General features: G+C 48.2%; 1 protein-coding gene across 4 annotated transcripts in view; it reads left to right on the forward strand.

Annotated features, from left to right (window-relative positions):
* Positions 1 to 13,993, forward strand: part of DVL3 (dishevelled segment polarity protein 3) — a 241,293-nt gene extending 227,300 nt beyond the window's left edge. For 2 of the 4 annotated variants that reach the window (XM_063916583.1, XM_063916587.1), the window contains 3 exons: positions 9,887 to 10,099; positions 12,166 to 12,567; positions 12,987 to 13,993. In XM_063916583.1, coding sequence (XP_063772653.1) covers positions 9,887 to 10,099; positions 12,166 to 12,567; positions 12,987 to 13,021 — 650 coding nt within the window. In that variant the 3' untranslated portion in view covers positions 13,022 to 13,993. Of the gene's footprint in view, positions 1 to 9,886; positions 10,100 to 12,165 lie in introns of all 4 variants that reach the window. The other 2 variants (XM_063916584.1, XM_063916586.1) reach the window with 2 other exon arrangements.
* Positions 13,994 to 15,933: the final 1,940 nt, after the last annotated feature.

The following is a 15,933-nucleotide window of genomic DNA, read 5'->3' on the forward strand; positions in this document are numbered from 1 at the left end:
CTAAGAAACCAGATAAGTTCAAGCGTCAGAAGGTGGTTAAACAAGTTTTCTCTGACGTCCTAGTGGATGCTGGGACTCCGTCAGGACCATGGGGAATAGCGGCTCCGCAGGAGACAGGGCACAAAAGTAAAAGCTTTAGGATCAGGTGGTGTGCACTGGCTCCTCCCCCTATGACCCTCCTCCAAGCCTCAGTTAGGTTTTTGTGCCCGGCCGAGAAGGGTGCAATCTAGGTGGCTCTCCTAAAGAGCTGCTTAGAGTAAAAGTTTTGTTAGGTTTTTTATTTTCAGTGAGTCCTGCTGGCAACAGGCTCACTGCAACGAGGGACTTAGGGGAGAAGAAGTGAACTCACCTGCGTGCAGGATGGATTTGCTTCTTAGGCTACTGGACACTAGCTCCAGAGGGACGATCACAGGTACAGCCTGGATGGGTCACCGGAGCCGCGCCGCCGACCCCCTTGCAGATGCCGAAGTAAGAAGAGGTCCAGAAACCGGCGGCTGAAGGCTTTTCAGTCTTCATGAGGTAGCGCACAGCACTGCAGCTGTGCGCCATTGCTCTCAGCACACTTCACACCAACGGTCACTGAGGGTGCAGGGCGCTGGGGGGGGCGCCCTGGGCAGCAATGTTAATACCTTTTCTGGCTAAAAAGAATACATCACATATAGTCCCTGAGGCTATATGGATGTATTTCACCCCTGCCAGGTCTCAGAAAAACCGGGAGAAGAGCCCGCCGGAATAGGGGGCGGGGCCTATCTCCTCAGCACACAGCGCCATTTTCCCTCACAGAACTGCTGGTGGGAAGGCTCCCAGGCTCTCCCCTGCACTGCACTACAGAAACAGGGTTAAAACAGAGAGGGGGGGCACTTATTTGGCGATATGATTATATATTAAGATGCTATAAGGGAAAACACTTATATAAAGGTTGTCCCTGTATAATTATAGCGTTTTGGTGTGTGCTGGCAAACTCTCCCTCTGTCTCCCCAAAGGGCTAGTGGGGTCCTGTCCTCTATCAGAGCATTCCCTGTGTGTGTGCTGTGTGTCGGTACGTGTGTGTCGACATGTATGAGGACGATGTTGGTGAGGAGGCGGAGCAATTGCCTGTAATGGTGATGTCACTCTCTAGGAAGTCGACACCGGAATGGATGGCTTATTTAAGGAATTACGTGATTATGTCAACGCGCTTCAAGGTCGGTTGACGACATGAGACGGCAGGCAAACAAATTAGTACCTGTCCAGGCGTCTCAAACACCGTCAGGGGCTTTAAAACGCCCATTTACCTCAGTCGGTCGACATAGACACAGACACGGACACTGACTCCAGTGTCGACGGTGAAGAAACAAACGTATTTTCCTTTAGGGCCACACGTTACATGTTAAGGGCAATAAAGGAGGTGTTACATATTTCTGATACTACAAGTACCACAAAAAAGGGTATTATGTGGGTGTGAAAAAACTACATGTAGTTTTTCCTGAATCAGATAAATTAAATGAAGTGTGTGATGATGCGTGGGTTTCCCCCGATAGAAAATTATTGGCGGTATACCCTTTCCCGCCAGAAGTTAGGGCGCGTTGGGAAACACCCCTTAGGGTGGATAAGGCGCTCACACGCTTATCAAAACAAGTGGCGTTACCGTCTCCAGATACGGCCGCCCTCAAGGAGCCAGCTGATAGGAGGCTGGAAAATATCCTAAAAAGTATATACACACATACTGGTGTTATACTGCGACCAGCTATCGCCTCAGCCTGGATGTGCAGCGCTGGGGTGGCTTGGTCGGATTCCCTGACTGAAAATATTGATACCCTTGACAGGGACAGTATTTTATTGACTATAGAGCACAGAGAGATATTTGCACTCTGGCATCAAGAGTAAGTGCGATGTCCATATCTGCCAGAAGATGTTTATGGACACGACAGTGGTCAGGTGATGCAGATTCCAAACGGCACATGGAAGTATTGCCGTATAAAGGGGAGGAGTTATTTGGGGTCGGTCCATCGGACCTGGTGGCCACGGCAACAGCTGGAAAATCCACCTTTTTTACCCTAAGTCACATCTAAGCAGAAAAAGACACCGTCTTTTCAGCCTCAGTCCTTTCGTCCCCATAAGGGCAAGCGGGCAAAAGGCCAGTCATATCTGCCCAGGGATAGAGGAAAGGGAAGAAGACTGCAGCAGGCAGCCCATTCCCAAGAACAGAAGCCCTCCTCCGCTTCTGCCAAGTCCTCAGCATGACGCTGGGGCCGTACAGGACCCCTGGATCCTACAAGTAGTATCCCAGGGGTACAGATTGGAAATTCGAGACGTCTCCCCCTCGCAGGTTCCTGAAGTCTGCTTTACCAACGTCTCCCTCCGACAGGGAGGCAGTATTGGAAACAATTCACAAGCTGTATTCCCAGCAGGTGATAATCAAAGTACTCCTCCTACAACAAGGAAAGGGGTATTATTCCACACTATATTGTGGTACTGAAGCCAGACGGCTCGGTGAGACCTATTCTAAATCTGAAATATTTGAACATTTACATACAAAGGTTCAAATCAAGATGGAGTCACTCAGAGCAGTGATAGCGAACCAGGAAGAAGGGGACTATATGGTGTCCCGGGACATCAGGGATGCTTCCTCCATGTCCCAATTTGCCCTTCTCACCAAGGGTACCTCAGGTTCGTGGTACAGAACTGTCACTATCAGTTTCAGACGATGCCGGTTGGATTGTCCACGGCACCCCGGGTCTTTACCAAGGTAATGGCCGAAATGATGATTCTTCTTCAAAGAAAATGGACGATATCCTGATAAGGGCAAGGTCCAGAGAACAGTTGGAGGTCGGAGTAGCACTATCTCAAGTAGTTCTACGACAGCATGGGTGGATTCTAAATATTCCAAAACCGCAGCTGTTTCCGACGACAATTTGCTGTTCCTAGGGATGATTCTGGACACAGTCCAGAAAAGGGTGTTTCTCCCGGAGAAGAAAGCAAGGGAGTTATCCGAGCTAGTCAGGAACCTCCTAAAACCAGGAAGAGTGTCAGTGCAGCATTGCACAAGGGTCCTGGGAAAAATGTTGGCTTCTTACGAAGCGATTCCATTCGGCAGATTTCACGCAAGAACTTTTCAGTGGGATCTGCTGGAAAAATGGTCCGGATCGCATCTTCAGATGCATCAGCGTATAACCCTGTCTCCAAGGACAAGGGTGTTTCTTCTGCGGTGGCTGCAGAGTGCTCATCTACTAAAGGGCCGCAGATTCGGCATTCAGGACTGGGTCCTGGTGACCACGGATGCCAGCCGGAGAGGCTGGGGAGCAGTCACACAAGGAAAAAAAAAAATTTCCAGGGAGTGTGATCAAGTCTGGAGACTTATCTCCACATAAAACAATGCTCTAAGCTTAGCAAGACCTCTGCTTCAAGGTCAGCCGGTATTGATCCAGTGGGACAACATCACGGCAGTCGCCCACGTAAACAGACAGGGCGGCACAAGAAGCAGGAGGGAAATGGCAGAAACTGCAAAGATTCTTCGCTGGGCAGAAAATCATGGGATAGCACTGTCAGCAGTGTTCATTCCGGGAGTGGACAACTGGGAAGCAGACTTCCTCAGCAGGCACGACCTCCACCCGGGAGAGTGGGGACTTCATCTGGAAGTCTTCCACATGATTGTGAACCGTTGGGAAAAACCAAAGGTGGACATGATGGCGTCCCGCCTGAACAAAAAACTGGACAGGTATTGCGCCAGGTCAAGAGACCCTCAGGCAATAGCTGTGGACGTTCTGGTAACACAGTGGGTGTACCAGTCGGTGTATGTGTTCCCTCCTCTGCTTCTCATACCCAAGGTACTGAGAATTATAAGACGTAGAGGAGTAAGAACTATACTCGTGGCTCCGGATTGCCCAAGAAGGACTTGGTACCCGGAACTTCAAGAAATGCTCACAGAGGACTCATGGCCTCTGCCGCTAAGAAGGGACTTGCTTCAGCAAGTACCATGTCTGTTCCAAGACTTACCGCGGCTGCGTTTGACGGCATGGCGGTGGAACGCCGGATCCTAAGGGAAAAAGGCATTCCGGAAGAGGTCATTCCTACCCTGGTCAAAGCCAGGAAGGAGGTGACCGCACAACATTATCACCACATGTGGCGAAAATATGTTGCGTGGTGTGAGGCCAGGAAGGCCCCACGAAGAAATTTCAACTCGGTCGATTCCTGCATTTCCTGCAAACAGGAGTGTCTATGGGCCTCAAATTGGGGTCCATTAAGGTTCAAATTTCGGCCCTGTCAATTTTCTTCCAGAAAGAATTGGCTTCACTTCCTGAAGTCCAGAAGTTTGTCAAGGGAGTACTGCATATACAACCCCCCTTTGTGCCTCCAGTGGCACTGTGGGATCTCAACGTAGTTCTGGGATTCCTCAAATCACATTTTAAACCGCTCAAATCTGTGGATTTGAAATATCTCACATGAAAAGTGACCATGCGGTTGGCCCTGGCCTCGGCCAGGCGAGTGTCAGAATTGGTGGCTTTATCTCACAAAAGCCCATATCTGATTGTCCATTCGGACAGGGCAGAGCTGCGGACTCGTCCCCAGTTTCTCCCTAAGGTGGTGTCAGCGTTTCACCAGAACCAGTTTATTGTGGTACCTGCGGCTATTAGGGACTTGGAGGACTCCAAGTTGCTAGATGTTGTCAGGGCCCTGAAAATATAGGTTTCCAGGACGGCTGGAGTCAGGAAAACTGACTTGCTGTTATCCTGTATGCACCCAACAAACTGTGTGCTCTTGCTTCTAAGCAGACGATTGCTAGTTGGATGTGTAGTACAATTCAGCTTGCACATTCTGTGGCAGGCCTGCCAGAGCCAAAATATGTAAATGCCCATTTCACAAGGAAGGTGGGCTCATCTTGGGCGGCTGCCCGAGGGGTCTCGGCTTTACAACTTTGCCGAGCTGCTACTTGGTCAGGAGCAAACACGTTTGCAAAATTCTACAAATTTGATACCCTGGCTGAGGAGGACCTGGAGTTCTCTCATTCGGTGCTGCAGAGTCATCCGCACTCTCCCGCCCGTTTGGGAGCTTTGGTATAATCCCCATGGTCCTGACGGAGTCCCAGCATCCACTAGGACGTCAGAGAAAATAAGAATTTACTTACCGATAATTCTATTTCTCGTAGTCCGTAGTGGATGCTGGGCGCCCATCCCAAGTGCGGATTGTCTGCAATACTTGTACATAGTTATTGTTACAAAAATCGGGTTATTATTGTTGTGAGCCATCTTTTCAGAGGCTCCGCTGTTATCATGCTGTTAACTGGGTTCAGATCACAGGTTGTACAGTGTGATTGGTGTGGCTGGTATGAGTCTTACCCGGGATTCAAAATCCTTCCTTATTGTGTACGCTCGTCCGGGCACAGTATCCTAACTGAGGCTTGGAGGAGGGTCATAGGGGGAGGAGCCAGTGCACACCACCTGATCCTAAAGCTTTTACTTTTGTGCCCTGTCTCCTGCGGAGCCGCTATTCCCCATGGTCCTGACGGAATCCCAGCATCCACTACGGACTACGAGAAATAGAATTATCGGTAAGTAAATTCTTATTTTACCTCACTCTGACCACCTAGTGGATATACGTCAGGAACCCTGGGGAAACCTGGGAAAGAAGTTTGCGCCTCAAAAGAAGATGCTGGCTCGCTATCCCCTCGCGCCAGACCTGTCTAAGAATTGGGAAACTCCTCCTCCAGTAGACTCACATGTGGCTAGGATGGTGGTTTCCTCAGCTCTACCTGTCACTACCGTCACGTCTCTAAAAGAGCCTACGGATAAACGTGTGGAGGGTTGTCTAAAAGCGATTTACACCCTCACGGGTGCTGCACAAAGGCCCACTATTGCAGCAACATGGGCTGCAGAGGCTATTGAAGCATGGGCCCTAGAGTTAGAAGCTGAAATCTCTTCTGACCATGCTAGACAATGCTGGTCATATATTGTCACAGCTTCTCACTATATTAAAGAGGCGGCTTCTGATGTCGGTATCCTAGCGGCCAAGGCCTCTACTACATCAGTCCTGGCTCGCCGGATATTGTGGCTGAGATCCTGGTCTATGGATCTGGATTCTAGAAAAACCCTGGAGGTACTCCCTTTCAAGGGAGATTTTCTTTTTGGGGAGGACTTAAATAAGATAGTGGCTGACTGCCAAGTACCGCTCCTTCTGTGTCGAAGGCTAAAGGTACGTCCTTTCACCCCTTTCGTCCTTCACGTAAAGCAAAAGGTCAGGCGTACAACAAGCAGGCCCGCACTTCCAAACCTGGTAAGCCAAAGCCCAAAAGAGCCTGGGCTGCCCGTCAGCCAGCTTCCAAGACCGATATGCCTGCCGCATGAAGGGGCGGGCCTCCCCCTGGGGGATCCCAGGGTGGGGGGCCTGCTTCTAGGGTGTACCCAGGAATGGTTGAAGACCACTTCAGATGCCTGGGTACGGGAAGTCGTCACTCGAGGTTAAGCCATGGCCTTCAAAAACAGACCCCCTCATCGATTTTGCCAGACAGACGTCCCGTTGCACCAGACAAAGGCAAACACTCTACATTCGGTGGTACAGACCCTCCTGGATACAGGAGTCGTAGTACAGGTGCCTTTTGCTCAGAGGGGCCTGGGGTACTATTCTCCGCTGTTTCTGGTCCCGAAACCGAATGGGTCCTTCCGGCCCATTCTCAACCTCAAGGCATTGAACAGGTTTGTGAAAGTTTCCAAGTTCCGTATGGAAACCCTTCGCTCTATAGTTCTAGCCTTGGAACCTGGGGACTACATGGTCTCCCTGGACATACAGGATGCTTACCTGCATATTCCTATAGCAGTGTCACATCAACAATACCTGAGGTTCGCTATTGCAACCTCCATTACCAGTTTTGGGCATTACCTTTTGGTTTAACAACGGCTCCGCGAGTCTTCACCAAAGTTATGGCGGTGTTGACTGTGGTACTCCGCCGTCAAGGGGTCAGGATATTGCTGTATCCTGGCAAATTCCCCAGAACTTCTCCTACGTCATCTGGATATGACTGTCCGGTTTCTACAAGCCCACGGGTGGCTCATCAACTGGTAGAAATCCTCCCTGGTCCCTGCTCAGAGCATGGTGCACCTTGGAGCGCTATTGGACACTCACAACCAGCGGTTGTTCTTGTCTCAGGAGAAAGTCCTGAAGCTTCAGGACAGGATTCGTTGCTTCCTTTCTCGTCCGCAAGTGTCGATACATTCGGCGATGCAGGTGCTGGGCCTCATGGTATCAGCATTCGACATGGTGGAGTATGCTCAATTCCATTCTCGCCCCCTCCAGAGGCTGATTCTAGCCAAGTGGGACGGCCTACCTCACCGGATCAGGTCTCACATGATCTCATTGACTCCAGAGGTCCGCCTGTCGCTGCACTGGTGGCTCCAGGACCAACGATTGTGCAGGGGCCGTCCCTTCTGGATATCCGACTGGGTCCTGTTGACGACAGATGCCAGTCTCAGAGGTTGGGGAGTGGTGATGGAGCAACACTCCCTTCAGGGTCGGTGGACCAAGGAGGTATCTTTCCTCTCGATCAACATTCTGGAATTGCAGGCAGTCTTCAATGCGTTGACCCTGGCCCAGCATTTAATTCAGAACCGTCCTGTTCAAGTACAGTTGGACAACGCCACCACAGTGGCTTACTTAAACCATCAAGGCAGCACTCGAAGCCGTTTGGCAATGAAGGAAGTCTCACGGATTCTACATTGGGCGGAACGCCATCTATCGCCCATATCGGCAATATTCATTCCGGGAGTCCTGAATTGGGAAGCGGACTTTCTCAGTCGTCAGGACGTACATGACGGCGAGTGGGGCCTCCACCCAGAAGTGTTTCAACTCCTAGTGGAAAAGTGGGGCCTTCCAGACGTGGATCTGATGGCGTCTCGACACAATCACAACGTTCCGGTCTTCGGAGCAAGGATAAGGGATCCTCAAGCAGCATTCGTGGATGCGCTGGGGGTGCCGTGGAGGTTTCGGCTGCCGTACGTGTTCCCTCTGGTGTCACTCCTGCCCAGGGTAATTTGGAAGTTCAAGCAAGAAAAAGGAATTCTGCTTCTCATAGCTCCAGCGTGGCCCAGACGGCACTGGTTCTCAGACCTGCAGGGCCTATCGTCAGAGCGTCCAATTCTACTTCCACAACGCCCAGACCTCCTCGTTCAGGGCCCCTGTGTCTACCAGGACCTAGCCCGGCTGTCTTTGACGGCGTGGCTCTTGAAGCTTCCGCCTTAAGGGCTAAAGGGTTTTCTGAGGCAGTCATTCAAACTATGTAGCGGGCCCGGAAACCGGCTTCTGCTCGGATTTACTATAGGGTCTGGCATTCTTACTTTGTTTGGTGCGCATCTAACAATTATGACGCTTCCAAGTTTAGTATAGCCAAGTTGTTGGCCTTTCTTCAGCAGGGCCTGGACTTAGGCCTGCGTCTGGCCTCCCTCAAGGTTCAAGTATCTGCCTTGTCGGTGTGGTTTCAGAGAAAGATTGCGACCTTACCTGATGTGCATACCTTTACTCAGGGTGTGTTGCGTATCCAACCTCCCTATGTCCCGCCTATGGCTCCTTGGGACTTGTCTGTGGTTTTGGAGGCGTTACAAGAGTCTCCGTTTGAACCTCTTGGTTAAGCTGATCTTAAGTGGCTTTCCCTTAAGGTGGTGTTTCTGCTGGCTATTGCTTCAGCTAGAAGAGTGTCGGATTTGGGTGCCTTGTCTTGTATTTCCCCATATCTGATATTTCACCGTGACCGGGCGGTTCTTAGGACTCGTCCCTGATATTTACCTAAGGTTGTTTCTTCGTTCCACCTTAACCAGGAGATTGTGCTTCCGGCACTTGTTTCTCCTGATCTGTCTCCCAAAGAGCGGTCTTTGGATGTGGTACGGGCTCTCCGTATCTATGTGAAGAGAACTGCTTCTATTAGGATATCTGATTCTCTCTTTGTGCTGTTTGGATTTCACAAACGGGGCTGGCCTGCTCACAAGCAAACTTTGGCCAGATGGATTAGAATGGTGATTGCACATGCTTATGTGAGGGCTGGTTTATCAGCTCCTGCTCACATTACGGCCCATTCTACTCTGTCTGTTGGACCTTCTTGGGGGGCCCGCCGTGGTGTGACCCTTGAACAATTGTGCAAGGCGGCTACGTGGTCCTCTGTGAACACGTTCATAAGGTTCTATGCCTTCGATACTGCCGCTTCCCAGGATGCTTCCTTTGGACGCCGGGTTCTTGTGCCCGCTACAGTGCGTCCCCTCCCATAAGGTACTGCTTTAGGACATCCCCTATGTCTTTCCTTGCGAGGTACACTGGGCTCCACAAGGCGCCCACCCTAACGCACTTAGCTTCTTTGGGTTGCTATGGCATTAGCCGCTGACACTTCTCCTGTCATGAGAGTGTAGTGTATGTGGCTACTAACCGTTGTCGTCTATCTTCCTGCTACTGCATTGGGTTGGTTAACTAAAAACTGAGCTCCTGTGCAGGGAGGCGGAGTTATAGAGGAGGCGGCGCTATGCATTCTGGGAACAGTCAAAGCTTTTGAGCCTGTTGGTGCCTCGGATCAAGATCCTACTCTACACCCCTATGTCTTTCCTTGTGGAGCCCAGTGTACCTCGCAGAAAGAGTTTTAACAAAGGTAAGTTCTTACCATAAAACTCGTTTATAGCCCCTTTTGAGTACAGGATACTGTAAGTATAAAATGTGTCTGAGTCTTCAAGGCAAAAGACACGTGTTGCAAAAAGACACGCACACGCAATAAAAAAGCAGGTTGCGAGGAAACAAATCTGCCACTTGCTTGAACATACAACTCTGGATAAGAGTCTTTGTTTTCCCGTCCTCACTATCAGTTCCACTGCACCCGTTGCCCTCTGTGATGTTTTTCATATGATAGTATTACAACATGGCTATCTTTTTTGTCATCCTTCAGACATGGCAAACCTTTCCCTGAATGATCATGATGGCTCTAGTGGAACATCTGATCAGGACACACTGGCTCCTCTTCCACATCCAGGAGCTGCACCTTGGCCCATGGCGTTTCAGTACCAATACCCCTTGCCTCATCCCTACAGTCCACACCCAGGGTTTCCAGACCCTGCCTATAGTTATGGAGGTGGCAGTGCTGGAAGTCAGCACAGTGAAGGTAAGGCTCTATTAAACACATATTCTTAGAAACACTTGTACAGTTTACGTTTGCACCATTGTAAAGTAATCACCGCTTGTACACTCATTAATTAAATCAGTGTTTTTCCTGATTTATTGCTGATAGTGTAAGTGTGTTGAATTGATAATGGAATTGTTATTGAAGAATGATTTAATTAGTTGCAGCACACTTAACATGCTTTTTGTAACCATTAAGGTCTTTCTCCATTTTTATAGTTTTATTGTCCCATCTTAAGGCCCATATAGACGGGCCGATGCGGGGAGAGGTGTGTGCTGAGCGAACCGCTCAGCACACATCTCTCCCGCCGCTCAGCACAGCGCAATCTGTGCTTAGCGTGCAGGGGGAGATGGGGGGGCGCTCACTTCACCCGGCGGGTGAAGTGAGCGACCCGCTAGATTGGCCTGCACGGCAGGCCAATCTAGCAGCAGCGATAGCGATGCGCGGGGCTGCGCATCGCTAACGCTGTAAGGGGTACACACGGAGCGATCAGGCTTATATTCTAAGCAATCTAGTCAGATTGCTTAGAATATCGCTCCGTGAGTACCCCCCTTTACTTCTCTGCTTTTAAAGATCAGAATTACACCAGTGGTTCCCAAACGTTTTGATTCACAGCTCCCTAGAATATCAGTATTTTTTTTTCACAGCACCCTTAGGCCAAAAGTTTCTTATCCAGAAATTCTGCAAAAAATAAGTAAATTGTGTAACTTATATTCCTTAGGTTCAGTTATGAGGTGGTGAACAGGGTTGTGGTTCTGTTGGTCCCCATATTGTATGATAGGCAAAACCAGAGCTGCTGGCTGCCAATCACACGATCCATAAATAATTTGATTGTGTGCTGGCTCACCAAGCCGCTGCGGCACTGAGAATGCACAGGGTGTCATGGTACCCAGTTTGGGAACCACTACATTACAGGATGCTGGTTACATTCATAATTATTTATTGAAACATTTCAGTGTCCAATCATATCTCAGGATATTTGACATGTTTAAGTGTACATAACGGGCTGCTTATCCATAGTACCACTGGAGAGCACCAGTTAGCTGCCTTTTTCTTGACAGAGAATATGCCAGTATGTTTTTGCAGTGTGGGATGACGTTGGATCACCGATGGGAACCCACACAAAATGGGGATAAAATATAAACTTCAACATCTATTTGTTGTATTCCTACAGCATGACTGCTTAATATGCAGTCACAGTTACTGTATATACTATGTATAAGGACATTTTTATTCTGATAATTTAACAAAAACTGAGTGATTATTTCAAAAATATTAGAATATTTTTCTGACGTGTAATACATTTGATGTACATGTACAGTAGTTGTTGTAAGGATACAATACACAATCAAAAATCAGCTGCTATCAGGTCGCTTTGGATGAACATTTTGAACTGTAGACAACGTATTTGATTTGCTAGTATTGGAATCATTGTTATACACACGTGCTTTTTATTCTACGTTTAAATCAATTGATAATGAAATGATGGGATTAACTAATCAGAACATAACCTGTAGTAAGCCTAAGTGAAATGTGGAAAGAAGGTTGCCTCCAATAAATGATACAATATACACATGCTGGTACCATACTGAGTAGTTGCTAGCTGACTTCCTGCTTTGTCCTCACGGGGTGTAGTTATGTACCGATGGCTACATCCAACCCCCCTTTAAATCCCGACAGTCGGCATGCCGACTAGCAGGGACTATTCCCACTCGTGGGTGTCCATGACACCCATACAGTGGGAATAGAAGCTGTGGTGAGCGCAGCTTGCCACTGAGCCCGCAGCGTGGCGAGTGCAGCGAGCATTCGGCTGCTGGGGATCCCGCAGTTGGTATGTTGCCCGCTGGGATCCCCAGAGTCGGTAACACATACCCAACCCGTCCTCACTAGTCTATACTATAGTCTAACTATAGCACTTGTTATTCTGCAATAATAATAGGAGTACTAATTGGAAATGAGTTTGGGAAGGCTAAAAGAGTAGAAAAACTCTCTGCCCTTTCAGATATGTCCTTAACTTTCATAATAACTTATTTTTCTTCCTTTCACAGGTAGTAGAAGTAGTGGCTCCAACCGCAGCAGCACAGAAAAGAGGAAAGACAGAGAACCAAAGACTGGTGACTCAAAGTCTGGAGGGAGTGGAAGCGAATCAGATCACACTACGCGCAGCAGTCTGCGCAGAGACAGAGCAGCAAGTGAACGCTCAGTGCCAGCAAGTGAGCACAGCCATCGGAGCCATCACTCCATAGCACACAGCATCCGGAGCCACCACACACACCAGTCTTATGGTCCCCCAGGGATACCCCCATTCTATGGTCCTCCAATGATGATGATGCCAGCACCTCCCCAAGTCTTGGGGCCCCCAGGAGCTCCGACTGGCCGCGATTTAGCTTCTGTACCACCTGAACTCACCGCTAGTAGACAGTCTTTCCGCATGGCCATGGGCAATCCCAGTGAGTTCTTTGTGGATGTTATGTGAGCAAAATTTACAACGTTGGCCCTGTTTTTAGCAGTTTGTGTTTATCTGGAAATACTCTAATTATTATTTACATCTTGATACTAAGAACAGAAATGGAGAGGTCAGCACGATGATCTGTGTGTGTGGTGTTCGCACGGACCCTCCCACTTGCCACTAATCCATGCACCTAATCTTTCAGACCCCGCTCCAGGCTGTGTGTTTGTGCAGAGGGAGGAGGCTGGCCATATTCTTGCCTGGTTGCTTGGCTTTTGTAACAGATTGATTTTTAACCAATTAATATTGCATCTGTCTAAAAAAAAAAAAAAAAAGAATAGACACTGATAATTGAACGGATTTACTCATGTATTTACATTTTTTCCCTCTTTTTTTACCATTGTGTTTTCTCTCATTAAGCAGCCAAGAATTCGGGGGTCTTTGACTTTCTCTGAGCAAGTTGCCAGTGAAAGTGTATGATCCTCAGTCGGAGGGTATCCCTTCCATTCAGCATGTCCGTCATGTATAGATGAGAAGGAGAATTCTTTGCCACAGGAGGATTTTGGTTTTTTTTTAAATAGAAGACAACGGACCGGAGCGAAGCACCACAAGCCTTACACATTCATAAAACCACAAAGAACATGACCCTTTTTACCTTGGAGTGCCATGATTTTTTTTGTTTTTTTGTTAGTATTCTCCACAATAAACGAACAACCTTGTGCACAGTACACTACAATTATACAGAAGTCTGTCTCACAGCTCTGACTTACAAAGGTACATATTTTTGAAGTGTAGTTGGGATCTTAAGCAGAGTTTTTTGCTTTCAATTTCCTGCCAGCAAACCTTGCAAGGTCTAATTGTAATTATGTTGCACATCATGATGGCAGCAGAATTTATACCTCTTTCCAGGAGATGTGGTTAGCCTGTAGATGTTACACTATTATATACAGTACTTGCTCCACACAGATCTTTTGCTGAGGTCCCAGGAAAGGTGCTAGTTTATATATATTTTTTTTTCCTACAAACAATATTTTTAATCCTCTGCCGGCTGCCCCCAAAACACTAATTTAAATAAAGGCACAATAGGGGCTAGAGGCATGACAGCAGATTGTACTTTCATTGACTCTGTAACCGATCTCAGACTCTGCATAAAAGCAGCAACATGACTCAGTGGACAGTGTGAAAATGGCACAATGGCAGGATATTGATAATATGCCTTAGCATCTACCCAAAGGGAGATTGTTTTGTACAGCAAGACCTGCTCCCAATTTGTAGGCTCTGCAGCGGACTGAGACATTGCTACAACTCTGATGTCTAGGAGCAAAACACATTTATACAGCTGTGAGCGGGAGCCTTTTTTTGTTTCGTTTTTTCATTGCTTTGTTGCACTGAGATGTTTCTGCTGCAATAAATCTACACACATTTTACATATTGTCATAAATTTTTCTGACTGGTCTAGCCCATAAAAGCATTTTCTTTATAGAGATATTATTATCTAACGCAGCCCACACTGAATGTTAGGGCCGGATTAAATTACATGCGTTAATTTACTGCGCCAGGAAAGCATTAAGCTTTAACGTTCAGGGCTATTCAATTACAGCACCTTTTCTTTGCGTAGTTAATTACCTCCTATTGTGTGGAACCCCATAGAATCTGGGATAACTTCTTGGAGCTATAAAACAGCTATGTGGCACCTGTGTTTAGGTAAGTTAACGTGGATTTCTGTTCGAGCCTCCTCAGGCACAAACAGAAATCTGCATTAACTGCAGCTTGTGGGTTGGCACAGCAGCTCAATTAGCCCACGTTAATTATCCACGGCCAATTTAATTCCACCCTTAAGGGGGGTACACACGGAGAGATCCGTGCTTAAATTCCAAGCAATCTGAGTAGATTGCTTAGAAATTAAGCACGGATCTCTTTGTGTGTATGCCGATAGCGATGCGCGGACCCGCGCGTAGCTATTGCTGACTCTAGATTTGACCCCCATCCCCCGCTCAGCACACATCTCGCTGAGTGGGAGGAGAGAGGTGTGCTGAGCGGTCTGTGATAGATCACTTAGCACACATCTCCCCTGTGTGTACGGGGCTTTAGAATCACAGACTTATTTTAGGATGCCTTTAAAGATCGGTATACTCTAATATTATGGTTTCCAGCTCCAGGTGATCCTTTCAATCTATGCATTTAATTTACACACCAGATACCTTCCAAGTCACACAAAGCTACCTTGATGTGATCACATTCTTGCAGAGGTGAACGTTAAAGCATTTTGGTGACAAATCACATCTACTACATTATATAATGTAATATTAAATGTTGCCATTTTTGTACAGACTGATTCTCCTCTGTATCTGTTTGAAGATGTTACTTTATATGAAGCCTACAGCCTTAAAAATACTCATACCACATGGTCAATCAAGACCCGTGTAATGTAAGAGTGTGTTACTTGATCACAGAAGCTTCAGGGTTTGTGACTGTATATTGTATAAATGGCTAGTTTCAGTATACAATTTGGGGTCGATGTTTTACTACATGACGTCACCATCAGTGTATACCTGCACCTGGCCTATATTAGGTGCGTTATATGCAACTCCTAATCTGTACATAAATACTTATGAGCTGGCCTACAAGGCATGCGTTTTCATGAACACACCCTTACTGAAATGTGTATTTCTGCTGCGGGGTACACTGGGCTCCACAAGGATACACATTCGGGTGTAGAGTAGGATCTTGATCCGAAGCACCAACAGGCTCAAAAGCTTTGACCTTCTTCCCAAGATGCATAGCGCCGCCTCCTATATCACCCCGCCTCCGTGCACAGGAGCTCAGTTTGTAGTTGGTGCTTGCAGTGCAAGCATGTGACAGGAAGAGCTGCTCACAGCAGCTCTAGAAAAAGCTTTTTCTGAGGAAAAAAGAAGACTACAAGGGCTGCAGCAGAGGCACAGATTGTACTGGATGTCAGTAGACATTGCCTGCTGCAGCTCCATCTCTCCCCCAGCGGCGCTGTATACTCCCGCGCCCTGGTTGCCGGGTACCTACAGCAGGAGGCTCCGGTTTTCTTCCAAGTCAGTCACACACGGCTGGGGCTCTCCGGGATCGCGTGGCCGCACTTCAGGAGGAGGTAAGTGGGTCCCGCTTGCGGGCCCCGCACTTTATCGCGATCCGGCACGGCCGGTGGGAGGCGGGCTGCGCGCGCTGGCGGTGGACACTGTGGCAGTACAGGCGATCCCACTAGATCACCAGGGCATGGGTGCAGGTCAGGTTTTCTTTCTAAACCTTTTGACAAGTAGCCCACAGTACCTGGTGGTTTTGCTAGCAGAGGGGATAAGGCTTAGACCTGGAGCCCCTCCCCCAGCCCAGGGCGCCATTT

Source organism: Pseudophryne corroboree, chromosome 4 (genome assembly GCF_028390025.1).
Source record: "Pseudophryne corroboree isolate aPseCor3 chromosome 4, aPseCor3.hap2, whole genome shotgun sequence".
NCBI lineage: Eukaryota > Metazoa > Chordata > Amphibia > Anura > Myobatrachidae > Pseudophryne > Pseudophryne corroboree.